This window comes from Eutrigla gurnardus (genome assembly GCF_963514095.1).
Source record: "Eutrigla gurnardus genome assembly, chromosome: 16".
Lineage (NCBI taxonomy): Eukaryota > Metazoa > Chordata > Actinopteri > Perciformes > Triglidae > Eutrigla > Eutrigla gurnardus.
The window spans coordinates 14,661,195-14,688,071 of NC_139927.1; the positions used below are offsets into that span (position 1 = coordinate 14,661,195).

The 26,877-nt window shown below is 41.9% G+C and overlaps 4 protein-coding genes across 6 annotated transcripts; 1 reads left to right on the plus strand and 3 right to left on the minus strand.

The window, feature by feature from the left end:
• The first annotated feature begins 458 nt into the window (after positions 1 to 458).
• selenol (selenoprotein L) lies at positions 459 to 10,290 on the plus strand. Its single transcript, XM_084031329.1, has 9 exons — positions 459 to 614; positions 1,240 to 1,318; positions 1,407 to 1,460; positions 1,882 to 1,927; positions 2,804 to 2,928; positions 3,077 to 3,191; positions 4,822 to 4,944; positions 8,811 to 8,948; positions 9,213 to 10,290. The coding sequence occupies exons 1-9, from the start codon at positions 506 to 508 to the stop codon at positions 9,351 to 9,353; spliced, it is 930 nt and encodes a 309-aa protein (XP_083887455.1). The 5' UTR covers positions 459 to 505; the 3' UTR covers positions 9,354 to 10,290.
• A 99-nt stretch (positions 10,291 to 10,389) lies between these two features.
• Positions 10,390 to 14,766, minus strand: clec11a (C-type lectin domain containing 11A). Its single transcript, XM_084031331.1, has 5 exons — positions 14,423 to 14,766; positions 13,372 to 13,498; positions 12,725 to 12,832; positions 12,320 to 12,403; positions 10,390 to 12,067 (listed from the first exon to the last, which is right to left on the minus strand). The coding sequence occupies exons 1-5, from the start codon at positions 14,498 to 14,500 to the stop codon at positions 11,655 to 11,657; spliced, it is 810 nt and encodes a 269-aa protein (XP_083887457.1). The 5' UTR covers positions 14,501 to 14,766; the 3' UTR covers positions 10,390 to 11,654.
• A 3,365-nt stretch (positions 14,767 to 18,131) lies between these two features.
• Positions 18,132 to 22,625, minus strand: cUnh1orf198 (chromosome Un C1orf198 homolog). Of its 2 annotated transcripts, XR_014598537.1 has the most exons (7): positions 22,283 to 22,625; positions 21,830 to 21,880; positions 21,506 to 21,625; positions 20,989 to 21,156; positions 20,007 to 20,387; positions 18,654 to 19,742; positions 18,132 to 18,612 (listed from the first exon to the last, which is right to left on the minus strand). XR_014598537.1 is itself a non-coding variant. In XM_084030635.1 (6 exons), the coding sequence occupies exons 1-6, from the start codon at positions 22,586 to 22,588 to the stop codon at positions 19,686 to 19,688; spliced, it is 1,083 nt and encodes a 360-aa protein (XP_083886761.1). In that variant the 5' UTR covers positions 22,589 to 22,625; the 3' UTR covers positions 18,132 to 19,685. The 2 variants fall into 2 exon arrangements, 1 of the variants encoding a protein (XP_083886761.1); XM_084030635.1 differs by having other exon boundaries at positions 18,132 to 19,742.
• An 804-nt stretch (positions 22,626 to 23,429) lies between these two features.
• LOC311026623 (gap junction Cx32.2 protein-like) lies at positions 23,430 to 26,808 on the minus strand. Of its 2 annotated transcripts, none has more exons than XM_084030292.1 (3): positions 26,669 to 26,695; positions 25,506 to 25,644; positions 23,430 to 24,922 (listed from the first exon to the last, which is right to left on the minus strand). In XM_084030292.1, exons 2-3 carry the CDS (start codon positions 25,632 to 25,634, stop codon positions 24,263 to 24,265), a joined length of 789 nt encoding a protein of 262 aa, XP_083886418.1. In that variant the 5' UTR covers positions 25,635 to 25,644; positions 26,669 to 26,695; the 3' UTR covers positions 23,430 to 24,262. The 2 variants fall into 2 exon arrangements, with proteins under 2 accessions (XP_083886418.1, XP_083886417.1); XM_084030291.1 differs by having other exon boundaries at positions 23,431 to 24,922; positions 26,674 to 26,808.
• Positions 26,809 to 26,877: the final 69 nt, after the last annotated feature.

Sequence of the window (26,877 nt, forward strand, 5' to 3'; positions counted from 1 at the left end):
TTACCAAACCTTCTCATGTGTAAGTCTTCAGTTAAGATATCTCTCATCAAGAAGTACAAAATTTCCATATCAAGCAGCAACCGGAGCAGCAACCTGACTGGATCTGGATCCATCTGGCTTCTGGAGTGATGTTAACACAGTTGGCTTCATAATTCAAGGTCAACTTTAAGTCGTAGTCAGGTAGCCCCGCCCTAAAGCATACCCTGCTTTATGGCCTATTTGCTTCTTAATGGACCATCATTTACTAAATGAACATCATGCTGTATTGAAGAAGACTTAAAAATGGAGATTGAGAGACCATACACTCCTGTCATCTCAGTGAATGTCTGTCGAATGTCATGGACGCCATGGCGGCGCTCCACCACTAGGTGCTGCAAACACGCCGATGGCCACGCGCGCGGCCATTAGCGCCACGTGATTCTGTCACGTGGCCACTCTTGCACTTTAGTTCGCATGACTGCCGGTTCACTAGCAGTCGGCGGCGCAGGTGAGAGAAGAGTCGGCGATGATGGCTGAGGACCAGACTGTGTCAGAGGAGACTCTAACAAGTGCTCTGACTCTGATGGTCAACTTGGGCAAAGTCCTTCTACAGACAGCCAAGCAGGATGCAGAAGGTAGGACTGTTCTAGAAGGATGCATCAGTGACGGACCTCATTCATAGTTTAAAAGTGTTTTATTGTTTTATTGCCATGAAAGGTACTAGACACCACTTTTGATTATAATTTCTATGTACAGTGAAATGTTTGTGTCCCTTGAGTTATTCGGCATACAGACGATGCAACGTAGCACTTCTTTTTATGCTGTCAACGTGAATTCGTCTTCCTAATCCGAATTAAAGAACATATCTGAAGAATTTGGTTGTAATGTTGTAAGATAAATATTGTTCCCAATAAGCACAACATTATTATAATGAAAGAAATGTAGTCGAAGTCCGTAGTTACATTTTTACAACGCAATAAATAAGCCAAACTTAAAATGTACTGAACTGGATGGAATAATAAACTTTTAAGCAACAGGTGCATATCACTGATCACAGTTACTAGCACTAGAATTAATTATAAATCACAAATCTCCTTATAACTATTTCACGAGCTGGTTACAACACATGCTTGTCGTTGTTAAAGCAGATCAGAGTGATCACTTGATTGAAAGTGTTGTAATATAATCCCTGTCATGCTTATTGCTAATACAGTGACGATGCACAAATCTCCCTGAACAATAGCCGTGTCCCTCATACAGACTCCCTGGAGACGTTCGTCCCACATAAGATCACCACCTTGCTCGGCCTGATAACAGTCGGAGCAGACTTGTACAAAAGGTGAGTCAATCCACTGTTTTAAAGAAAATGTTACAATCTATTGTTTTATACTGTGAAGTAATTGTGCGTTTTTTTTGGTGTTGAGCAGCATCGGAGTGAAAAAGAAGAGCGAAGCAGAGGAGATCTGGCAGAAGTCTTATCAGTAAGGATGAGTATATAATCATATCAAAGCAACACGTTTATATCTTAACCGTGCGATTGTTTCTCAAATTAATTTCCAGACCTGTCCTCAAAGCTGTGAGGAAAATAACAAGGAAGTCCTAAACAAAGTACAATGCCCCCCATAAAAAGAGATGACATCACAGATAGTATAACCCTCCATCCATCTTCCACAAACTTTATTCAAACCTGCACTTCCTCATCACCCCTCCCTCCCCCAGAAACCTATCTTTAACCTATCTCTTGGTCTGAATGCTATTTTCACACACTTCCCATCTGGATATAGAGTTTATGGTCTTATTATAATACCCACTGATGGGTGTTGGATGTCTTATTAGTTATTAATGCATCAAATAAAGATCAGCAGCTTTTTATCACATGACTTTTTCGTATTTTTTTTCCAGCCACGCCGCGGTGAGAGAACAGGTGGAGGAACTTCTGCAGCTGGAGGTCTGTGTGGAACTCTTTTGCCTTTTTGTCCACCAGGATCCTGTGTGACGTGGTTTAATGAAAGCCTAAAACAGTGTGTTTATATGCATAGCGTACCGGGAAAATGCAGACAGGCGGCACATTCTTAAGGTATTAACTGGCGTTCCTTTAACCTTTAGTGATGCCTATTTGAGGGTTGTGCCCTACAAGGCTACAAGTGTAAGAGAAAGTGGAAACATAATAGATTATGGCCTTGAGGAATGTTCACGAAGGTATAAGTGAAGGGACAGATGGAGACTCCCATCCCAGCCTTTTTTCAGGAAGCCAAATGTGACTGGTATGGGTTAATTGGGCCGGTATCCGGTTTCACTGGTTAGGTTAGGTGTACTGGGCTAAAACATCAGAGACCTGTGCCGACGGCGTCACGGCACTAAATCCAACTTGTCTTTCATTAGAAATAAGCAGAAATATGACAGGTGATTCAAATAATATTGTGTGTATTTATAGGCGCAATATTATTTGAATCACTTGTCATTATTGTGTTTATTTATAAATGGATCGGCATGACGGAGCTCACATTTTCAGTGGAGGTGGGAGATGGCGAAGTTTTGTAAAAAGAGACACCGATGTGGCGTTACACCGCAAAGGAAAGGTATTTATAAACGGTACAATAGCAGCATATTTGGACTCTCCTTTCCGTGATTATGGCAAAATCTGTGTAAAAAAAACAAATGTATCACTGGGGTGGGTCTGCTATGGCAAGTGTGACGCCTAGTGGGAAAGGTTGGTATAACCGGTTCGGTCCGGTATTTGGCTTAGTATCAGACCGGTTTGAAAAGGTTTAAATATCCTTGTTTTTTTTTGCATTCTGACCCTTGCATGTGTCTGTGTGAGCAGAGAGAGTGGGACTCCTTCCTGGAGAGCGTGGACGAAGATCTGCAGACAGACCGGCTGCTGTCGGGAGGAAAGGTCCCGGAGAGCCTGAGCCCCGATACTCCGTTCACCGATGCACGGAACGGAAAGTGAGTTCAATGGCCGTGCTCTTACTACCGTGTTATAGTTCATTAACCCCACAGTGTGGTTGCTCAGCAGTATGAATATCATCTCTCACCGTGCAACATTTAAGCGTTTTTCTTGAATCAGGTTGTGTTGTGCCATGGTTGTTTAAAGGAGCGTGATTCTTGACCAGTACCTTGGTCAGGGCCAGAAGCTGCTGCTGGTCCTCATCAGACATTTCGGATGACTGCCGTGACGAGACCACGTGGCCGAGCTGGAGGCCAGTCAGGTCAGTTAACCGTCGATCTGACGGCCATTCATCAGTCCGTCAGAAAACGACTTTCAGCCACTTTGAAACAGCTTTTTGTGTTGATTTACGAAATCCACGTGCGTCCCTTTTTATTGCATAATTCCTTCTGATGTGGAAAACTTGTACTTCAGGTCAGTCTCCACTTAAGGTGAATTAATAAAAGAGTAAAATACAATAAATGATTATTCATTCATGCGTTTGCATCCTCCCTGTCTTCCCTAAGAGTGATCATGTTTGGAGCATTGAGTTTTGTGCCTTTTGAGTTTTTAGATACATGTCTATTTTTTTGTCTTTTACTTGCTGCTTTGTGTTTAACTTATGAAACACTAATGAACATTATTTTTATTATTATTATTAAATCATACTGTATATTCATTACAGCACAAATCCAATGGGAGAAGCTCATGGCACAGCATGTGTACATGGATATACCAAAAGCTTAAAGCAACCTTCGATCCACTCAGCCTTATACATGTATGTATAGCCTTGTACATGTATGTATAGCCTTGTACATGTATGTAAGCCTTGTACATGTATGTATAGCCTTATACATGTTTGTATAGCCTTATACATGTTTGTATAGCCTTGTACATGTATGTATAAGGCGAGTATCCACATCATACAGAATCATGAATAATCCCGCTACCATGGAGCAGGTGAATCGGTGGTGTGTAACCCTTGTTCCAGACTCTTAAGTATGGCAGGCGAGAACATCCAAGGTCCTCATCTTATCTTATCCTCTGAAAGCATAACTTTAAAGGTTAAACATGAAAGCACTCTTTTTCTAAAACACATTCCCGACCTTCGACGAGGTCTCAGGATATGTAATATAATACCTTTCCAGGTTGTCCAATCATAGCTTAGCAACCGTCACTAGGCACACAGAGTAGTCAAGTTTGGGATTTTCTTGCATTTATTCATTTCATACTTCCACTCCACTACATTTCAGAGGCAAATGTTGTAATGTTTTACTCCACTACATATATTTACATCTGTAGTTTGTAGAATTTAGATTTTACGTCCAAAAATCGGAGTCTATAAGTTTTGGTTTTACAAGCTAAGCTAAGCTAAGATGCTTAGCTTCATGCTCTCGTGCTTTTGATCATCTCTTCCTCTGCTCTCACTTCAGAGGTGTCCAACAGTTTTTTGGCCTTCATTGTAGCCGCCACCCATGAATTACTTGCATTCCAGCCTTTTACAGGAAGCCAAATGTGACGGGTATGTGTTAACTGGGCCGGTATCTGGTATCTGGGCTAAACCAATTTAATTCATGCAATCGGTTGAACCGCATTTGTCCTTGAAAATGTAAAACATCAGAGACCTGTGCCGACGGCGTCACGGCACTAAATTAGAAATAAGCAGCAATAATGACAAGTGATTCAAATAATATTGTGTTTATTTATAAACGCAATATTATTTGAATCATGGTCATTGCAGTCATTGCAGCCGCCACCCATTTACTTCTATATGAATAAATTACTTGCATTTGTACAAAAATAATAATAAAATTATAAAATTCTATCGAAGAGATAGAAGCAAAAATAAATCTCCTCGGCTGGATGTTTTTACATTATTTATTTATTTTTTCTTAAACTTTGCATCTCTGCAGGCTTCCCTGGCGGCTCGGTCAGTGCAGGTCTTGGTGGTTTCTTTCGGCAGTGTGGAGGGAGCTCAGGTGTGGCGGGAGCAGACTGGATGCACCTACGACATGCTGCTGGATCCACAGAGGAAGGTCAGGACCTGTGCTTTCACCTGAATCAACTCACTGAAACCCAGTCTTTTTAAACAACATCATAATCATTCTAAAAATAAACTGTTATGGTCGGCTCTTGGACCACAACAAATATAGAAGCCTCACGCAGTTTGGAGCAGTAAAAGTATATTTATTTAACAAAACAAGGTTAAACTATACCAAAAAATGTGCTTTTAACAAAAACTTTACATAACAAAACTAATGTCACACAGGACCGCTTAACCTGTGTGACCTAGGAGGGCAACATGTTATCCGGGCCATCCAGGGACACAGACTGGCACAGCTTATGAAGGAGTGGATTGATGGCAGCTGCCGTCAATCCCCAATCAGCCGGTCTCTCCCAACGCCAGACCTGTAAGGGAAAAATAACCCTGCATGGGGCCGTAACACCCCCCCCCCCCCCCCCCCCATAAAGACAGGGTCCCCAAAGGACCCCTGGCCACTAACACCATGGTGCTCACACACACACACCACAAATCCTTTATCGAGTCTAACGTTCATCCAAACCACACGTTACCCTTTCCCCAGTCCTGCCTTGGCTCAGCAACTGGTACCCTGAAACAAACCGAGAAAAAAAAAAAAAAGAGACCAGAATGAGCATGGAAAGATGTTCACTGATGCGGGGCCCTTGACAGTGCATCTGCCACTACATTGTCTCTGCCTTTTATGTGCCGTATGTCTAAGGTATAGGCCTGGAGGAACAACGACCATCTAATCAGTCTCTGATTCGGACAGTGGAGCGAGTTCAAAAATGTCAGCGGGTTATGATCTGTATACACCACTGCAGGCCCACAACCAACATAAACTTCAAACTGTTGTAATGACCACACCAGAGCTAACGCCTCCTTTTCCACTACAGAATAGTTTAACTGGTGCTTATTGAACTTCCTTGAAAAAAAAACTCACAGGTCTATCAATACCAAACACATCCTCCTGCAACAATACCCCACCTGCCCCCACATGACTAGCATCAACCTGCAGTTTGAATGGGACCTCCATGCGTGGAGCAGCCAGGACAGGAGCATCACACAGGATGGCCTTCACAGTTTTGAATGCCATTTGACAAGCTGGAGACCACATAAACTTTACAGTCTTTTTTAACAACTCAGTCAGTGGAGCTACAACAGTAGAAAAATTCCTACAAAACCCCCGGTAGTAGCCCACCAACCCCAAGAAACTCATCAGTTCCTTTTTTGTCACTGGCTGAGGATACTGTTCGATGGCCTGTACTTTAGCCAGCAGAGGACGCACCTCACCATGCCCCACTTGCCGACCAAGGTATGTCACTGTTGCCTTCGCAAACTCACACTTTGCTAGATTAACAGTAAGGTGAGCCTCTGCCAAGCGGTCAAACAGTGCTCGAACACGCTCAATGTGGTCAGACCAATTGTCAGATTTTGGTCATACTGTATGCCACTGGTCTCCCCTGTGTAGCAATGTGCCTGCCACAAGCCTGGCGCACCCCACAGTCTTTTTTTCCAGTGACCCCTTTTGTGACAAAAATGGCACACATCGTCAAACTCACGGCCGCCACGATCACCTCTCAACCCCAGGACAAAACCTCCACCTGATCGCCCAGAGAAATACCCAGCCTGACCATTCTCCCCATCAAACCCTGAACAGTTAGCACGGGGACCCATACTTTTGTGTGTCAGCCAATATTCATCAGCTAAAGCAGCAGCTTCTGCCGCAGTCTTTACTTTCTGTTCACTAATGTACATGGCTATTTTCTGAGGGACTGAGTTCCTAAATTGTTCCAGCACCATTAAATTACACAAACCATCAAAATCATCAACCCCAGATGCTGCACACCAGCGAGTGAAGTGAGTACCCAAATCACGGGCAAATTCCAGGTAAGACCCATCTCCCTTTTCCCAATATCTAAAACGTTGTCTATACGCTTCGGGGACTAACTCGTACACTTTGAGCACCGCACCTTTAACTTTAGAATAAACGGCACTGTCTGCTGTTGACAATGACGACAAAGCCTCCTGAGCGCGCCCTGTGAACACACACTGCAACAAAATTGTGCGGTCGGAGTCCACCCAGCCCCTTGCGTCTGCCACACGTTCGAATAAAGAAAAAAAAGTCTCAATCTCCCGCTCATTAAATTTAGGCACTAACCGGAGACTACTCAGAATATCACGGACACCCTCATCATCCGGCGAGCCTTCCCACGTTGCCGATTTGTCCCCCAATATACCCTCTTTAATTAACTTTAGCCTCTCAGTTTCTACCTCCAATTTAGCCAATTCAGTCCGCTGTCTCAACTTCTCAAGAGTAACCTCCTTCTCCGTTTCCAACTGCATGCGTAGGCACAATAATTCTTTCTGCTGCTCAAAACTCAAAGACAGAGTCTCCTGTGACACAACCCCAGTTGGACAACCAGGTAGGGGTGGCATAACGGATGATTTTAAAACCTTCATTTCCCACAAGTTTGACTTAAGAATAGCCTTAACATTATCTTTAAGCCGTTTATCACCCACAGAAATGTCAAAATGTTCTGCTAGCTTAACCAACTGTTCTCGTGTGCACTGCTCCAGCAACTCCTCTGATGGAGCCTTACAGAAAGCTTCCACAATACTCATTTTGCACGTGAACATAAACCAGCAAACGGAATAAAAAAAAAATGCCCAGTATTGACCAGAAATGCAGCACTTGGTCTGAAAACCACCTCTTAGTCAAGTATCCCCTCTAACTGCCCAACTGAACCTAACTAAACTGCACACTAGTCTTCAGGGGCTACTGACGGCGGGTATTTACGCACTGTAAACCAGTAGAATGGCAAAGCGACCAGCAAGCTGGCAACCCTTCCAAGACTCCGGAGTGCTCCCGAGACAACTGCTCCAACCCCTTTCACCCCACACTACAGTCAAAAGCCCACGAATCCCAAAGGGGAAACGCGCTATTCCTACAGAGGAACTCAACAGAGGCCAGCATGTGCGCGTTTCATGGTCAAAACTTACCTTCCGTGGACCCGTTGCTGTCTACCAAATTCTACAGGCAAAAGATGACTATCTCCCTTCTGAGCATCATTCCCACAGACCCCCCAGAAAATACTTAAATCTCCCACTTAACTACGCGAGGATCTACAAAAGCGCAAAAACCAGAATCCCCGACCATGACGTCACTATCCACTATTGCTGACCACTTTACTCCTAGTTTAGACGAGCCCCCAATTTGTTATGGTCGGCTCTTGGACCACAACAAATATAGAAGCCTCACGCAGTTTGGAGCAGTAAAAGTATATTTATTTAACAAAACAAGGTTAAACTATACCAAAAAATGTGCTTTTAACAAAAACTTTACATAACAAAACTAATGTCACACAGGACCGCTTAACCTGTGTGACCTAGGAGGGCAACATGTTATCCGGGCCAACCAGGGACACAGACTGGCACAGTTTATGAAGGAGTGGATTGATGGCAGCTGCCGTCAATCCCCAATCAGCCGGTCTCTCCCAACGCCAGACCTGTAAGGGAAAAATAACCCTGCATCGGGCCGTAACAAAACAAACAAACAGGATGTGTCTGCATTTTATGATATTATATGTATATTTATATGAATATTCAGGTGGGTAGCTGTATGAAACTAGAAATGACTATTTATTCTATTTAGCAGCTGTATGATGATGTGTCTTGAAAGCCCACAAAGCTAAATCCTTCAAACTATTCATTCTGAAAAGTCAACCACCAGATGTTCGCAGATGTGAGATGGAAACGAGGGCAATCAACCAAATATGAAGACGGTTTTCCACATGCCAGAAGCGTGTGTGTGTGCGTGTGTGTGTGATGTGTGTGGATGTTTTGTTTCACCTTGTGCTTTCGATGTCGTCTCTGCCTCAGGTATACAGGAGCTTTGGCCTCGGCTCGTCCTACTCCAAGGTGATGAAGTTCGGCTGCCTGCTGCGGTACTCTGAGTACGGAGCAGTGGACAGAGACTTCCCCGACGTCCCCCAACACCTGCTGGAAGACATCTACCAGGTACGAATAAGACCCTTAGTCAGTGAGTTAAACCAAGGAAAAAGTGTGATTCAGTGTGACATTCAGGGCTGGATTTATGCACTTAGGTTCAAATATTTGCTGTTATTAAATCATAATTAGTGATGACTAGATAGTCCTTATATACTCAATGAATATATTCATACAGGCTGGAAAACAAAAACGATGAACAGTAGAGCTGCAGAGTCATAATTCCAGTTTCCACGTTGCATTACATCTGATTTCACGTTGGTATGATTTGTTCAGATGGGAGGTAACGTTTTGCTGGACGAAGCAGGGAGGGTCCTTCTTTCTCACCCGTCCAGAAACCCAATGGACAGGCCGAGTGTGAAGGCCATCATGCAGGCCGCGGACCCTTCAGGGGGCTCCGCCGACTCTGCAAAGTAACATCAGTACGTGGACCGCAAGCTGTGAAAGCTGCGTGAACAGCGGGGGTTTAAGCTGTTTGTTACACATCACTGACACCACACAGGAAGAGAGTCTCCTTGACTCGCACTCATGACGTCACGTCTCGCGCTCATGACACCGTGAAGAAATGTGACCGATGCCGAACCGTGGGAGCAAGGACAACGATCTTCTTTGTTGTGTCAGCGTTGTGAAGGGAGCACTTTAACATGAGCGCTACTACTGGATTTCAGTGTGATTCAATGTGAAAACATTTTTATTTTAATAATAATATTATTCATCTTTAAAATGTGCTGATTTTAGCATTTTACTGTAATCTCTTCATGAAATGCTTCACTTTAAAGGAGCTAAATTTGATATTAGGAACATTGATGTAGCAGCAAACAACTGTTTTACTCAGAGAATGAAGTCACTCTAGCTGCTAGCCGCCCGTTCAGCCATGTTGAGAGCCACGTGGAGGCAATAGATAAGCTCTGAATTTGGAATTTAGCACTTTTAATTGGGTGCTAGGTTTGATTTTGCTGCTGTAAGTGTCAGTTAGAGGTAACATGTTTAATTTTGGAAGGTAGAAATGACTACATTACTCAGAAATGATGACACAGCCTATTTGAAACCTGTTTTCCTTCATGTGGTCAGGGTGGAGATGAACGCCGAGTCCCGTTTCTAATTTATTCTTTAAATACGAATACGTTTTTAGATAAAACTTTGTGTGATACAGAAGACATAATTGCTGCTGTGCTACAAATCTGATCTGTTCAAATGTATAAATATGCAGGTTGTTTGTCATTGAAATTAAATCACTCAGGGTGACTGGTTATCAAACCTAAATGCCTTTTTGTTACCAACTGAAATACTATCAAAAAAGTTGTCAAAAAACTGTCATAATATCTGGTCAGATTTGTAATCTTGTTGTCTTTTGATTTGATCAGCTTGTTCTTCATTTATATCAGAATTTTTTTTTTTGTCGTTGTGACCCAGCTCACTGGGGAAAGCAGATGCAACATAAAACCAGGTGGAATTGGTAAAAGAAAGTATTTTATTGAAATGGAAGTGGCAAAATACAGCCAGGAGGTGATAATACAAAATAAATGGGCAGATGGATGCTGTTTGAATTAAAGCAATCAATAAGAGGGCTGTTAAAGAGCTATAAACTATTATTATGTGAAAAATCCTTCAGACCCTGTGTGTGAATATCAGTTTAAGTTTTACGTTTAATCAGAGAAGCTGCATCGATTCTATAATAACCTCAGGGACTACGAGGATCACACAATCACTCAAAAACACTCACAGCGAGTCTTCACCATGCTGACGGGACCGGCTGCCTTTCTCCAACCGACCAGAAAGCCGGATGAGACCCGGGGGTCCAATCACAGGCGGGGAACCGCACATATCCAACATCCATACAGAGACCAAATGAAAAGATTTCTCAAATGCCGGCGGTGTCGATAACCTTGGCTTCTTTTGTTGAATTAAAAAGGGTAAAAAAAATATGTCTGCTCTGTATCAAAACATTTCAAATAACACCCAGACCTGGATGAGGCAGATTTATGAAAATCGTTTACATTCAGCGTTTAATGTGCAACTCTCTTATTTTGCATACTGCAGGACTCCGAAGCATTTACATACAGTAACCGTGTTACTTTAGGGGTCAGAGGGATCAACCAAGAATCAACCAGACTGATGACAATCTCCTAAAAGCTTAGAAGTAAGAGAGAAGCGCTGCCTTATTCTGTTAAACCCAAACACACATTGATTTATATCTTCCAGAGCTTCGGTATGTGCTGATTCTGACAAAAGAGCTTCCAGCTTTTCATGTTTTCCCTTTCTTTTTTTGGAAACTTTGAACAAATATTTATAAATCCAGGTGTGAAATCCTGGTTTACATTCATATTACTGCAGCTGCATGAATAGTATAATATTTATAATACTTACTTTAACTAATGAAATCTGAACTGGTGCTTTTAGAAGGAGATACAGGAATTTGTGCACATTTGAGATCCTTAAAAAAAAAGCATGAAAATACTGTGAAATATTTTCATGGCTGCAATATATTGCCAGTTCTTAAACAGTGCTAATTGCATGTATAAAAATGAAATTATACCTTTATATTATGACATTAGTTAAGCTATGTAGACCTCACCGTTTTGAAAAACAACTCATCTATGCAAGTGTTTTTGCAAGTGAATAAGTTATTTGAAAATCTAGTGGACTTTTATTTGTAATGATCGATGACTGGAGGTCAAGGTCATGTGATGAGAGAGTGAATCTGGCAAAGAGTTCATTTTAAAGTGCCACCCTGTCATCGAACTCGCACAGATAGTTCATGGTCCGATCGCAGTAGTGGTCCCACCAGTCGCCGTCGTCCGATGACATCGCCACACAGTTCTCCCGCCTCCCTCCGTCCGGCTGGCTGGACAGGAAGTGTTTGCGCCACTGGAAGTACGAGACTCGCGTCCCGTCCTCAAAGAGGTACATGCCCTCGGATCGCAGGTCGTTGACCCCCAGCCAGACGGGCCAGTTGCCCGGGTGGAAGAAGGACTTGACGTAGTCGGCGAGGGCCTCCTGCTCCTTGCGGTCGCGAGGCATTGCCATGCGGCCGCCGCGTTCCAGGCACTTCCTGGACGCTCCAGCGTAGTTCTCGTAGCTATTGTACACCAGATAGCATTTATATCCCATCCTGTGTCCCTTCTGGCAACCTAAGAAGCAGAGAAAAACAAGAGGGATGCTTTATCGCCTCTTTAGAATTAAGAGTACCATAAAAAGACGGACACAAGAAAACAAAATCAACAGATATTTGATGGCCACTAGGGGGCAGTGCAATAAGCTTGGCTTTGAATGCAGTCAAATAAATGAGTGTGTATCTGTGTATCTCTCTCTCTCTCTCTCTCTCTCTGTGTGTGTGTGTGTGTGTGTGTGAGAGAGAGAGAGAGAGAGAGAGTAACTCTTACCCTCCAGCCTCCCCATCTCCTTGCGGTTGTCCTTGCTGTGCTGGTAGACCTCATGGATGCTGTCCTCCAGCTCCCCGACTTTAGCTGCCATGTGAGCGATATGCAACAACACAAACAAGAAGACGAGTTTTTTTTTTTAATTCAAGTTAAAGAACTATTGTGGCAAAGTGAACGCTCACATGCTTTGCACTATTACAGCTTATTATAGGGGATTAAATGATAATGATGGTCAAAGGAGGAAGTCGAATATAATTCATCTCATAGACTTTCTTTCATTTTCAAAAGCCATTTTGACTAATCTGGATGTACCACCGCTGATGGATCACTTTTTGGCATTTATCCTCCGTCTGTCCGTTTTACATTGCGACTGAGTGACTTGGTGGAAATGTCCGGCGATCGTCTTACCATCGACTCTGGTCAGACGGTCCATTAACTGACTGACTTTGACATCCAGGGTGTAGTGACCAACATTCAGCTTGTGGATCGCCTGGTCCATACCGGCGAGTCTGGACACTAACAGCAGGGTGCGATGGAGGAGAAGAACAGGAAATGAAATATCAGTGTGCTACTTTACTTAAAATACAGTAATAAGGTTCATAGTTAGGTTACATAAACACATGATGCAGTTATGTACCACGTCAAAGTGTCTGTATATCTCCTAAAAAGTTCCTTCTACAGTTGCATCCTTGCCATTAACTTGTGAAGTCAATAAGTGACACATAGTTTGCACATTTGACAGAACTAGCTCATTTCAAGAAGCTTGTTTTTTTTTCTTACTAAAAGGTAAGTTTTAACCCATTCAACAATTCTAATTCTGCTGAGACACATTTCTTGAAAATGTAATATAAATCAAGTTAAAATATATTTAAAACCTACACTTGTGTCTTATCACAATAAATACATGGTAATTAGCTGATTTAATTATTGTGATTTACTATATTGTCTTCATTTAAATAAATGCAAATGATTAATCAGATGTATTGGAATACTCTGGTTTGTTATGGGATGTAGGAAGCTTTGAATCTGAACTGGATCTGAATATGGAGACTCACAGACATAGTTGTATGAGTTTTCAAAGTCTGACACTGGGCTGGTTGGTTCTGGTTCAGGCTCTGGTTCAGGCTCTGGATGGGTTTCAGGAACGTCACCTCTCACCTTCTTCACCTCTGGAAGGGATGCCTGACACACACACACACAAACACACACACACACACACACACACACACACACACACACACACACACACACACACACACAAACACACACACACACACACACACACACACTCAGGTGCTGTTTCTACCACATTTAAGTTCTGTTAGGTGAAACCAAACCAGATCCCGCCTCCAGGGTTGTATCCAAATATGCAAATTTCTCTCCTGTGCACATGTGGACCCGTCTTTCAAAATCTCAACTGTCTTACAGGCGAGAAAGAACTCGAGTGAGGACGCACATCAAAGTTAGGAAACAAGGGGGAGCTCCTTTTGGATTTGCTCAAAAAAAAAATTCTTATATAGACTTGCTGCAGATTCACTGAGGCAGCAGCAAACTCTCTATAGGGAAATAGTTGTTCTCTTATGGTTGTTGATTCATAAGGAGCATGTGACAAATAATAAGAAACAAACACTAAAATGAATAGTAACATATATTTCAAATTCTAAATAAATATTCTAAAGGAGTAAACAATTATACGGTTCCACCCCTAAAAAACATATCTCAACTTGAAACCATGTATACTTTAATCAGTATCATAGAATCACACACGTATCAGCATGTTCCCAAGGAGATGGGCGTTTTATTTTGAAGTCTGACACATTGCTGTAAGTCTTAGTGGAGGTCCAGATGGTGCTGCTCCTCCCCGTGCATCATCATAAATAGCAGAAAGATAACACCATCATCATCATCCACATGTCTGCTTCATTAACAGCGTAATACTTCATCTAAATACTTCAATCTTAGACCTGACTCCCTCCCTTCCACACAGTCCTCAGAGCTTTCTGAATGGCCCAAAGAAACAGACATACAATAGTAACAGCATAAAAAAAAAAACCCTAGCTTTAAGTGAATTGGCTCTGAGGTACGGTACACACAAACAGTCCTGACCTGTGTTGGTGTGGCGGCGGCCGTCCCACACAGAGAACACACACACAGGAGAGCGAGCGAGGTGGCAGCCGGTCCCATTTTCTGCTTCCTAATAACTCAGCGTCGACTTAAGCAGCTCCCTCTTCCTTTCTCTCTCTCTCTCTCTCTCTGTCTCTCTCTCTTCCCCTCCTGACCCTCGTGCTTCCCTCGGAGATGTGATCCAGGAAAGCTGGAGCAGCAGCAAACTCCTATTAGAAATGTGAACACGAGTAAACACAAACAGACGCTGAATCCCAGCTATTCAAAAAAAAAGAAGGAAAAAGAACCCAAATCAGAGTCACTTCCCAGTCGCCTGTCCCCTCTCTGCCACGTTCAGGATGTCTCAGCTCTCTTGCCAAACAACAGGAAAGCTCTTTGTTTTTGCTCCCACCTCCCATTTCCACTCTTTGTGTGAACTCTGCAGTTTTACCGTGGGCGATAACATCGCAGGTGACTTTTAAAAACCCCTTTAAATGGTTTTTGTTTTAGTCGAGGAGAATTTCACTGCATCTCTAAAACATCACAAGCTAAGAAAAGCAGCCCGGTCCTCAGCTTCACGACAATGCGTTTATCAGAAAGACCATTTGAAGTGAAGCAAAGTTTGGACGTATGTGGTTTACTTGGGAAAGCATGTTGATTATTAATAAATTAAATTAATAAATACAAAGGTTTGGTGCAGAAATCATGAGCTCTAATTGATTCCTCAATTAACCAGCGGTGTAAACTGAAGTATGTCAGTAAAGAATATTATCACAATAATAATAATGCTCACAGCACCGCTGTACTCAGTAGTCCTAACTCAATGTCACTTTTTTCTATCGCTGTTGGCTCCGTTCACAGTCTTAAGCATGAAAGTTCAGCTTTTGGCCATTTAAATAGCAGTTTGGATAAACTACAGAACTACAGACAAACTACTATTTGTATGTTGTTTTAACCTCCTGGACGTTTATTTCTGGCTTAAATGTTGGCTGATATCTGTTGCACATAGAAAACACAGCATGCCTGTACACACGAGCTGCTGTGGTCATAAACTCTCTCTCACACACACACACACACACACACACACACACACACACACTCGCACCATCCCTTTTATTAATTTGGCCAAATATCAGGCCTGCTTGCCAACCGTTCTAGTGTAATTAAATAAATCACTGGTAAGATAAATATAGGGTTCTCAATCTGTTTAGAGGAAATGATGACAGAACTAAGTGTTTGAGTGTGTGTGTGTGTGTGTGTTTGTGTGTGTGTGTGTGTGCCTGTGTGTGTCTGTGGGTGTGTCTAATAGGAGGTATGCCAGTTAAATGCCACAAGAATCCAGCAGACTTTCCGAGGAATCGAGGCAGGGCTCCGGGATCTGGAGACGAGGAGGAGCTCCGGCAACGACTGGGACTGTTAGTTTCAGCAAAGTTCAGCAAAGAGGGTTGTGTGTGTGTGTGTGTGTGTGTGTGTGTGTGTGTGTGTGTGTGTGTGTGTGTGTGTGTGTGTGTGTGTGTGTGTGTGTGTGTGTGTGTGTGTGTGTGTGTCTGTCTGTCTGTCTGCAGGATGACTGCACATTATACACAGCTGTTCCACTACACAAAGGAGTCCAGACTACATTTTTCCAGACTGTGTTTTTTGTCTGATAAATGTATTTAATTGATTCCAGTTTGAAGATAATTGCATTGAGACTTTCTCATATTTAATAAGCTATATGATTAATCATGACAAAAGGTTATAGTGAAAATAATTGTAAAAATCCCCAAATCCAATAGCACAACTGTTTCTTTGATGTCTAATCAAATTCACACTGTGTCTGTTTAGTGTCCACACCCTCATTACAACCTATGAAATTAAAATGACATTTGATGTAATTTCATATCATACTGGTATGATTTTTATCATGAATACGGGGTATTCAGTATAAGAACATGTCTCCACCTATCTGCAGACCTTGCAGACCTACACACTGCTGCTAAAATCAGTCGGTTTGGCACAAAGCTAACTCAGTATCTGTCCGATCTGTTCTTTATTTTCAGTTTAATGAAGGGCCGTGTGCCGAGGAGCAGGCTGCCTTATAAACCTGCTAGACATAATGTAACTATTTCTGTTTCTGCTGTTAGTTCCGTACCGTGCAATGATTTTTATTCATCCGTACACTTGTTGCAAAAAAATAGGTGAGAGTGAACACAAGGCAGCCATTCAGAGTGTGGAGATGTTGGGTGGTGCTCCTGGGAGGCGTCTGGACTCGACAAAGCTGCCTCAGTTCGGCGAAGGGATGATGGACACAAACATACAGTAAAGACCAACACCGATACCTGGTATACTTTAATATGATTGGACTGTGCTGATTATGTTCTGTATGATATATCAGTTTAAAAGCCCAAATGTAGTGCTTTAGTTCGTTTTTTCGATTATTGTTGAATTGAAAAGTGGAATTTTACACATCAAAGAGTGTTTTCAGTTCTGAAGAGTACTGCTGCGTATGTAGGAGTAGTTGTAAAAAAAAAAAAAAAATGTAATATGTCAATGAGTAGTGAGCGATCTGAAGCTAAAAGCTCAGCAGTGAAGCAACTGTCAGCAGTTGAGTTGCATCATGGGTAATATAGGCGCCATGTTTTTTACATGAATAAATGGTTATGATGTAAATCGGAATAAGTTAAAAGGAATAAAGTTAAGAGTTTTGGGTGATTACGCTCGTTTACATCATTGCAGAGATCTTGCTGGTGAGTTAGCCAGTTAGCTTAGCATAAAGACTGGAAGCAAATCTATGACATTGTAAATTAAGCCAATAACAGCATTGCTGTTGATGGAATTCTCATCTTATAGCAGGAAGAGCAATGCCTTCCATAAAATTGCAGAAAGATCAGACTATTGTGAAGATTTTTTTTTTTACATACAGGTGCGTAGTTTTGCTAAGAAACACTTTTCGTAACCCCTTCTTGCCACTTTAAAATGCAACGGATGCTATATTTGAATTAGACCCAAAAACCCAGAAAAGAATACAGGTCATGCAATGCTGCTGAACTGATATGTGAGGAGGACTTGGATGAGAGTAGTTGGTTAGAATATACCGTCCCCTTGTCACCAGTCCAGCTAGGCTAAGGCCCCCTTAACTAGATAACTGATTTTCAAAGCCGTTTCTCATTTGTAGTGGGACAGTAGACCCCGGCCCATAATTGCTGCCTTGGGGGTCTCCGTCATCAGATGCTCTCTGGCTTCACAACACAGATTATGTGTTAAACATTGCAACACTCTTCCTTCCTCCAACGCAAGCTGTGCAGCCGCTGCTCTACTCCCGAGGGAGAAGGTGGAATGAGGTCTGGTTATTCTAAACTGGGCCGAACAGCAAAAAGTTTCCTCTGAGCACCGGACAGCCTTCCCTCTTCCTTCCCTAAATGGCGTTTTGGATCTGGTAAAAATTACAGCTGGAGGGATTGATGTCATGGAGCCGAGACGGAGGTCGACAAGAATGCGAACGATCTCTCGCTGATGTTGCCTTTGTCGCCATAACAAACACTCGTGGTAGTGACCTCCCCTTTCCCTCCCAGGACAAAGTCAGCCGAAACCATATTAATGTGGGCTTCATTAAATTAGGGTGTGATCAAGAACTATACTGCAAGGGGGGGAAATCGGGGACACAGTACACAGCACCACAAAGGAATAGAATAGAAGAAAGAAGAGTTTATGTTGCAATAAACAGAAAAAGCAGCAGGTTTGACTTTTATTTATTTACTTCCTTCCAATCTGTGACCTCAAAATGCATGAGTGCAATATACAAGTATAGCATAAGATACAATCAGCAGATAAATATAAAATTCAGTAAAATAGTACTCTAGTCATGTAAACGGGATTTTAGATCTATGACACAAGTGGTACAAATACTACATGCTTGATTGTTTACCTAAAACACAACGTTTCAGTGTGTCTTTCTTAGTCTAAAAATGCACAATAGCTCTGCTCAGCACTGGTTTGAGGTCAAAGGTGACAGCTGGGAGGGGTGAGTTGGTAAGGAAGGGTTGGCGAGACAGTAAATCCACACAGGACATCTGTAACGGGTTTCCATGGCAGCCAGAACATTCAGTCTACGACTTTTCCATGACTTAAAAGTTTGAGATGAGGGAAATTCCTATTTAATGGTGCATTTCTGTTATGATCAGGACTTTTATGTCTTCTGGTATTTCATTGCCAAACTCTCACCTGCACTAGACTAAACTGGTATTTCAGCTGCAACCACAGAGCACTTCCATGTCTGCTGTTCCCTCCTGTTCTCTTTGTTTCTGCTTGGTTTCCACTTTCTGAAAAACCATCATCTTATTCAGTAACTGCGCAAAAAAAATGGAAAATACATTCTGTTTCATTTCTGCAAAGTGACACAGTGGTAAAATTCCACAATATTCCCCGTCTGAATATCTATCAAACATCCCATGATATTCCAGGAATTCCATAACCGGTAGCAACATCGTGTGTAGTGAGTGAGAGCACCATGTAGGCCAGGACTGCAGCACTGAGCACGACTTTTAACTCTAAAACTCTATAGGAATATATAGCTACGTATAAATAAAAGCACATTGGAGAGCAAAATACACAATAATAAACCATTAAAAAAAAATGACATGCTGATGGATGTCCTTGCTTGCAAGTTTAGTGTCTAAAAGTTACACATGTAGGCGGCCGAGTCACACCGTTACTGTGCATTCACACTACAAACCATGTTGTCGGTACATCCCTGTTAACTATGGCTAACGTGTAGACCAGTTAACAAACTTGCCATGTGAGAAAATGTGTCTGCAACTGAACTTTATGTTGGTTAATGAATCACATTAATTTCCACACTTCTTTGTCCCCTCAGCCTTCCCATTTCTTTTTTAAACTTTTATATAACGGACTTTAGGGGTAAAAAGATGACACAACCATCCTTGGGAAACAGTTGTGACCACAGCTAGCCGTTTCAAACTCTTATGTCATCTTTCAAGCGAGCCGATCGCAGTGTGAACGCACAGTCAGGGGGCGCGCGCAATTTAGTGGGCAGGAGATGTTTGGCGAGGGATCGAAACCTAATTAGAGAGGGAACACTAGCACACAGGCAGTGAGATAATGTCTTAACAAGCCACTGAAGGCAATTACAACAATAAAATGTGGTCATTCCAAAGACTGGTGGTTGTTAAATCTAGACGTGGACGTCTGTGGTCATGGCAGTGTGGTCCTTCTTGAGGGTGATGATGAGAATGATTCATTCATGGCGGTGGCTGGTCTCGGCTGAGCGTTACCAGTTGTCTAGGAAGTCGAATCCGGTCTTCAGGATGTTGTTGCTTGTGTTGAACTGTTGACGGCGGAAGGTTTAGAGAGACAGAAAACACCCTTCAGTACATTTGTTGTTTATTTTACTCTTGTTCTTTTTTTTCGTTTGAGTGATTGTGAAGATGAAACACCAGATTATGTGTATATTTGAATTTAAGCATATCCCTAACCTGAAACTCATAAAGATTCAAATGTTAAGACTTTGTACGACACCTGCATATGAAATGTGACTTTGGCTTTCAGTCCTTTGCTCATGTCACTCTGAAAACCATGTCTCAGAACTCACCTGGGCAAAAGTGGGGCTGGCAGATGAACCTTCTTCTGGTCTCCCTTTCTCCATGCTGGCAGGGTGGTGGTGATGGGGGGGCGGCGGCTTGGACATCATGCCGGAGGAGAACACTTCATCCACGGTGGTGCCGACCGACGGCAGGGTGCTCTGAGATCGCTCCCACCCTGCGACTGTTGACGACACGCTGATGGGTGGTGGTGGGTTTGGCGAGATGGAGATGGATGCTGGGGTTGCGCTCACAGCAACAGGGATTGGGATTGGGATAGCGATAGGGGGGTGGGGAGCGGGAGGCTTGGGTGCTCGCTGCTTGGCGGGCCTGGTAGGAGCTGGAGGATGGGGGTCTGCTGCCTCAGGCTCCTTGGTGGTGACAGTGGTCTCCTGTAGAATAATGATAGCATTCATTGTTGGCATTTTTAGGGACAGGGTTAATATCAGACTTTTATGGATTTCTTATATTGAAATTATAAGAGAATTTAAGTGAAAAAGCTACAAAACAAATGTTTTGAAAATGTGAGTTAAACTGATTTTGACAAAGAGAGGTTGCATATATTGTTGACATTTCCTGTAAGTTTCTAGTGGTGGTAGACAAGGCTGTACAAAGGGGGAAAATCACATCAACAAATGAGCAAGAAAGTAGAAAAGGAAGAACAGCCAAGTAGAATATTCAGAAACAATCTAGACTTTTTTTTTTTTGACTGCAAATTGTCTGCATGCACCATCTGCTTCAGCAACACTTGTGAAGACTCCACAGATGCCAGCCATCTTGGCTTTGGGCTACTTTCTATTTCAGGATACTCGGCTTGATAAAAAAAGTGACATGTGTTGGGAACTTGCTTTCAATCTGTTGTTTGTTAGCAACTATACAGACCCGAAATGAGATGCCATGTGCCAAAATGTAGGAACAAATATCTACGGCAGCTGTTACTTGAATTGAAAACGCCACCAGATAAAGAAGAACGTAGTAGATCTCGGTGCTTACCTGTCGGAGGTAGGAGGGGAGGGATTTCTCTCCTTTCTCCAGGGATTTGATCTGGCTTGGGGTTAGGGACTGGAAGTCAGCTTGCTCTCCCTCCAGCCTGGACCTCTCTGCGCTGATCTTCCAGAAAGACGACTCTTCCTCTGGCCTCCGTCCTTCGCTGACAGACACCTTCACAATCACACAAGAACACGTTTAATTTAAACCATCCCAAGAATAGTAGCTTTATGCATAAAATGTACATGGTCTCTCCTATAAAATTCACACTAACCACACCCCCTCACTGCGATTTAAGTTACTGGCCATCCCGAAGTTAGTCAAAGCTCAATTTCTTAGCTATTAACGATTACATCCTCCTCCTGGATGCAATTATTCAACCCGGTTCCACGCGTTAATGTACCATTAATGGTATATTATCCCACGTCATGCCTTTAATACATCTCCACTAACATGTGATGACTTAAGTGTTTCCAACCAAAGTATGCATATTAATACAACCACAGTGTGCTCCTCATCATACCTTGTTCCCTGGTGTACTCTTCTGGCTGGAATGAGGAAGCTTTACAGCCTTTGAGTCCGACTGCGAGACTGAGATCCCCTGATCTGCGGGGCCTGACATCAAACTGAAGTCCAACTGGCTCTGAAAGATGGAAGCAACAGTGTAATGTGTACATTTCAGACAGAAACAGTCATTGTAACCTTATTTTCCAGGTTTTAGATTGTTGGTTGCAATAAAAAGCAACTATTTTCTCCCATCTTATAGCCAACACAATGAATTAGTGAAAAAGCAGTCAACACATTAATGGAAACGCTAAAAAGCTTAATATTGAATGAATATATTTACCTTTGTTTCCCAAGAGAATGGGGCAGAATGCTCATCCTGCCAGGTAATATCCTAAATAGAAACAACAGTGTAGAGACCATTTAAAATTAAAACACTTAAAGAGTTCATCGTGAATAATAAATAATGCGTCAAAGACAAAGTCTAGCAAACATTATTTACATCGTTTGCCTGAAAAATAAAATGAATTGCAACAAAAACTCCGGCCTAGCCTATCTAGCCTACATACTGTGTTGTCTCACTACTAAGCCTGAATGTATCTAATGTTATCTCGTCATCTTTTTGCGACTATAATGTATGCGTAACGTCAGCTAGCAGGTAAATTAGCTACTGTGACGTCTAACGTCATCTACATATTTCTCCGGCTACGTGGCTAACGTTAGTTATCAACCATGACAACACCTCTAAAAACACTCACAAAGCCATGGAATGTCAACTCAAACGTGATTAAAGTACCTCCTCCCCGAAATGAACTATCTTCTGACCCGTCTGAATGAGCAGTTTGGGGTAACACACGACTTCTTCGCGGTCAACTCTGTGCATGGCGTATCGAGCTCGGATGTTGGGGTCCATCATGCCGTTGTCGATGGCGCTGTCTTGCTCTTGCGGCGTCATCTTCTCCCACGACGAGCCGTGCTCGGTTTGGATTTTCACCCTCTCCTGCATTATCTTCTTCGCCATGGAGTTGATGGAGGAGAAGTACTCGAACTTCTTCTCCTCCATCCTGTGGGCGTCGAGCCCCGCCATGGTCGCGGCGGCCATCTTTAGCTGCTTCCCAGCTGTTGTTGTTGTGAGGAGGAAGAGGAAACTGGCGTCTGTGTGTGTGGGCGTTGTCATGATGACGTGGACGGACGCAACCAATTCCGTTGGGTGGGTTAATGGCGCCATCTACCGGTCTTCAATAACATTTTAAAGTCGTCAATATTGTATTGGAGTCAACAGAAGGAGGTTTTGAAATGTGCGAGGTTTCCTCGATTAATAAGGTGTGAATGTGAGCTCTTGTGTCGTTCATTTTCGCTGTGTTGAATCGGTTTGAATTAATAAGTAACGGTCGGAGAGATAGTGGAATGATGTTTATTTGCCACCAGGGGGCAGCGGAAACACATTGACATGTTAGGAAAACGTGTTCTTGTTTACACAGAGCAACATTAAGGTCATCATTCATTTGGACTCTTCTAGGTCGAATGTAAGTCCATTCACTCTGCTTTAGCTGTGTTCAAACGAGTGTGTTTTTTCAGAGCTAGCTGCTAACGGTGCCTGCTAACTGTTTGGATTCTAGGTTGAATGTTGAACATGCTAAAGTACCAGAGGGAAGGTGAATGTCTCCGAGGGGGGGAGACAAGTCAACATCACAACTCCTCAACAAGGTAACAGTCAGACTGTGACAATGTCACACTGACAGTATGTCAGTATCTTTATGGACATTTTGGCTAAGAAGGCTAACGATGTTCGAAATCTAACATCTATGTGTTGTTATTTATTGTGCTCTAATTACACATTCCATGATAGAAGAGCTGCAGACTTACAAGCTATCTGTAGGAAGCTAAAGATGGTGGATATGTAGTCTTCCTTCCATCCTTTGGTGTGTGATTATTTGCACAGTACACACACATCGTGTTTTTAAATGTTGTTTAACATTTTCTGTATCTTAAGCTGTGATTTATAGGTGAAATGTAATTTCAGTGAAACCCAGATGCAGAAATCATGAATGTTGCAAGGGTATTAAAAAAAAAAAACAGTGAGGATGAAACAAAAACTGAGATAGTTGGAAAAGGTTTTTGAATAAATTTCAGACGTGATTTAATAAACATTTGGGCACCTTCCCTTATTTACAGTCAGTTACAACAACATGCACAATCATATTCAAGTAAAAAAAAACGTAAGGATTTGTTTGAAAAATATTTACAGCAGTAAAAGTCTTGCCTGCAAATTTAACAATATATAAAAGAAACGGATGAACAGCTTTACCACTTTGCTTTGAGCAAAACATCTTTGTTGTATTCTAAATGGATTTTAGCCAATGCTAACAGGCACCGCTCATGTAGTCAGACCCTAGCAGAAAGACAACTCCAAATGTCAACGGACACAATTACAAATGTGCCACTTAGTGGGAGCAATATTCAAATATATGTGCACAAAGCAAGAACAAAACAAAACCACAAAAGTCACTTTTTGTACAAACCTTTTTAAGTTTGCTTAATTGATACAATACTTTATATTGTACATTCTTGTGCATTTTAAAATATTAATAAATAGTCTACACATACATCTATTTTGCTTAATTGTTTGATTTTTTTTTGGCATCACATAAATAAGTAACACTTAGTGTCATTTTACACAAGTGGGTTCCATTCAGTCACATATTTATTTGCCCCTGTTTCCTCGGTAACTGTTCCACTGTTGTACATGTTGCACATTGGATAGAAATGAAATTCTTCACGCTGTGCTGCTGCTGGTATCGCGGAGGCTGAGCTTCTCACTTTTCATCAGAGTGTCACCATTTAAACGCGGGTACATGGCGAAGGCAGCGGCCGGCGTTGTTTTAGACCTTCGTCTGCATGGGCGAGAACACGCAAGGTAGAAGATCTCTGCTATGTTGAGTAGAATAGAGAGGCAGGCCACTACAAGCATGAAGAGGATGAAGATGGTCTTCTCTGTGGGTCGGGACATGTAGCACTCCACCGTGAAGGGACAGGGGGCTCGGGAGCAGACCACCCTTGGGTTCATGATGAACCCATACAGATAGTACTGCCCCACAATGAATGCTACCTCTAGAAGGATTCTGAAAATGATGGAGGTCATATAGTTTCCCAGCAGGTTTCCCTTAATCTTGACGTGGCCTTTTTCGTCTGAGTACTTTGGAACTTTGAGGATTTCACTGCTAGAGTGGGTCTTCATGCGTTCTCTCATCTTATTTTCTTGGTGGATAACGTGGAGGACGTGACCGAGGTAGAGCAGCGTCGGCGTTGACACGAAGATAATCTGGAGGACCCAGAATCGAATGTGTGAGATGGGGAAGGCTTGGTCATAGCAGACGTTCTTGCAACCAGGCTGTTTGGTGTTGCAAATCATGTTTGACTGTTCATCACCCCACACCTGCAATGTTCAGATAAGAAATTATTTGTCATTATTTGAACGTGGAGGCATTTTAAATGTTCCTGCATCCATACGGAGTAATTAAGGAGGTCCATTAAAGTAGTTATATTAAAGGCTATATACAAAACAAGCAGCCTACAAAATTGCATTATGATGATTTATTGTTGTTGTAGCTGTACAAACAATCAGTGATATAAATATATTAATTGATAAAAACTAAACTTAAATAAATAAAACTATGTTTTCTTTGTTTCCAAAAAGCAAGCAGGCTAATTTAGCAAAGATTTGAATCATAATCTCTTGCCAAATGCATGCTGGGATAGCCTCACTGTGATTTTTTTTTAGCATATAGAAAATTAAAGAAAAAAATATGTACTTGTTTAAAATGTTTCAATGAAACAAAAAAGTCTTCTAATAATTATAAAGCTTGATCATTTTTGACAGGAGCTGTGGACCTCCATTATGGCATCCAGAGGGTGTTATTTCACCTGAACGCTCTAAACGTCTCATAAAAGTAATGCTGAGACTCGTCAGTTAGGTGTAATGCTACGAAAACAAAAAGTATGAACAAACAGCAGGACACCTTCTCCGCTCCAGCTCCGAGGATCATGATCCGGAAGATAAAGAGCACACTGAGCCAGACCTTCCCGATGACGGTGGAGTGGGACTGGACCTTGTCCAGCAGAGAAGACAGAAAACCCCACTCTCCCATGTTCTCTGATCTGACGAGGAAGAACAAATAATCATATTTTGTACAAAAAGTAATTCTTAAAATTAACTGTAAATCCCCTATTAATCATTACACAAATTAACCATGATATTCTAAATATCTACAAGCTGAAGACAGTCAGATGGAGATAAGGCAGAACAGTCCCCCCACCACCTCATTTAGCTGCTAACATATAATGTAAGTGACCTAGTAAGTGGTATTAAATTTGCATTGAGCGTTTGTGAAAATGTAGTTAATCTTTTCATGATTGGTGTCTATTTAGCTTGTGATATTTTATTTATCATTGGGATAAAACATCATGTTAACATTTATAGCTCTTCATGCTGTGGTTTATGATTAATGCTTTACAATGTTAACTAAATCAGACTTTCTGCTGTTGTTGCAACATCTCATGTTGTAAAAACCCGTAACGTACAGTATAGCATGTTCATGTTCAGCAAAGAGGGAGCTGTAAAATCCATTACATAACGAAAACCTATCTTAGGCTATTTTATTCGATTAGATTTAATAATAGGAGAGGAATTTACATTCCACAGATGTTTCCATGGGCCTTTGAACATATATATATATTTTTTTTTTTTCAAAAGCAGTAAAACTCCTAAAGATATCACCGCTTCATCTAAGTAAAAATAAAAATAAAAGTGACTATATAAGTACTGCTAAGAGTTTAAAACTCCAAGAAAATGTGGAAATAAATGTGTTTAATGCTCATGGATTATGTTCAATGCTTCAGTCTGAATGAACTATTTGTCCTTTACTTTACTATTCCCATTTTACAGTAATTGTACATGTACTTCACTAAATCTCAGAGGGAAATATTGTAATTTTACAACATATATTTGACAGCTTGAGTTACTTTTCAGATTCATAATACAAAATATAACCAACAAGAAAATGATGATGACATATTATAGGTTAAGATAAATTAATACCATTCAATGTAAGTTTGAATTCAATACATTTTGTTTAACGTGCAGTAAAAATGACTAACATTTAGAAGAGAAGTTATCATACACCTTACCTTTTTCAAATTTAAAGGGCCTCCGTGCAGACAGACAGACTGGTTAGCAGCTGTGGATGTGAATGATAGAGAGCCCAGTGAACCAAAGCAAACCTGGCAATGGTACCTTGAACTTTAGATTAGAGGAGAGTGCGCAACAGCGTGAGCTGTCACGTTGTCCGGACATCTGGAAATCTGAAGTGGACAATTTTGGGCAGAACACAG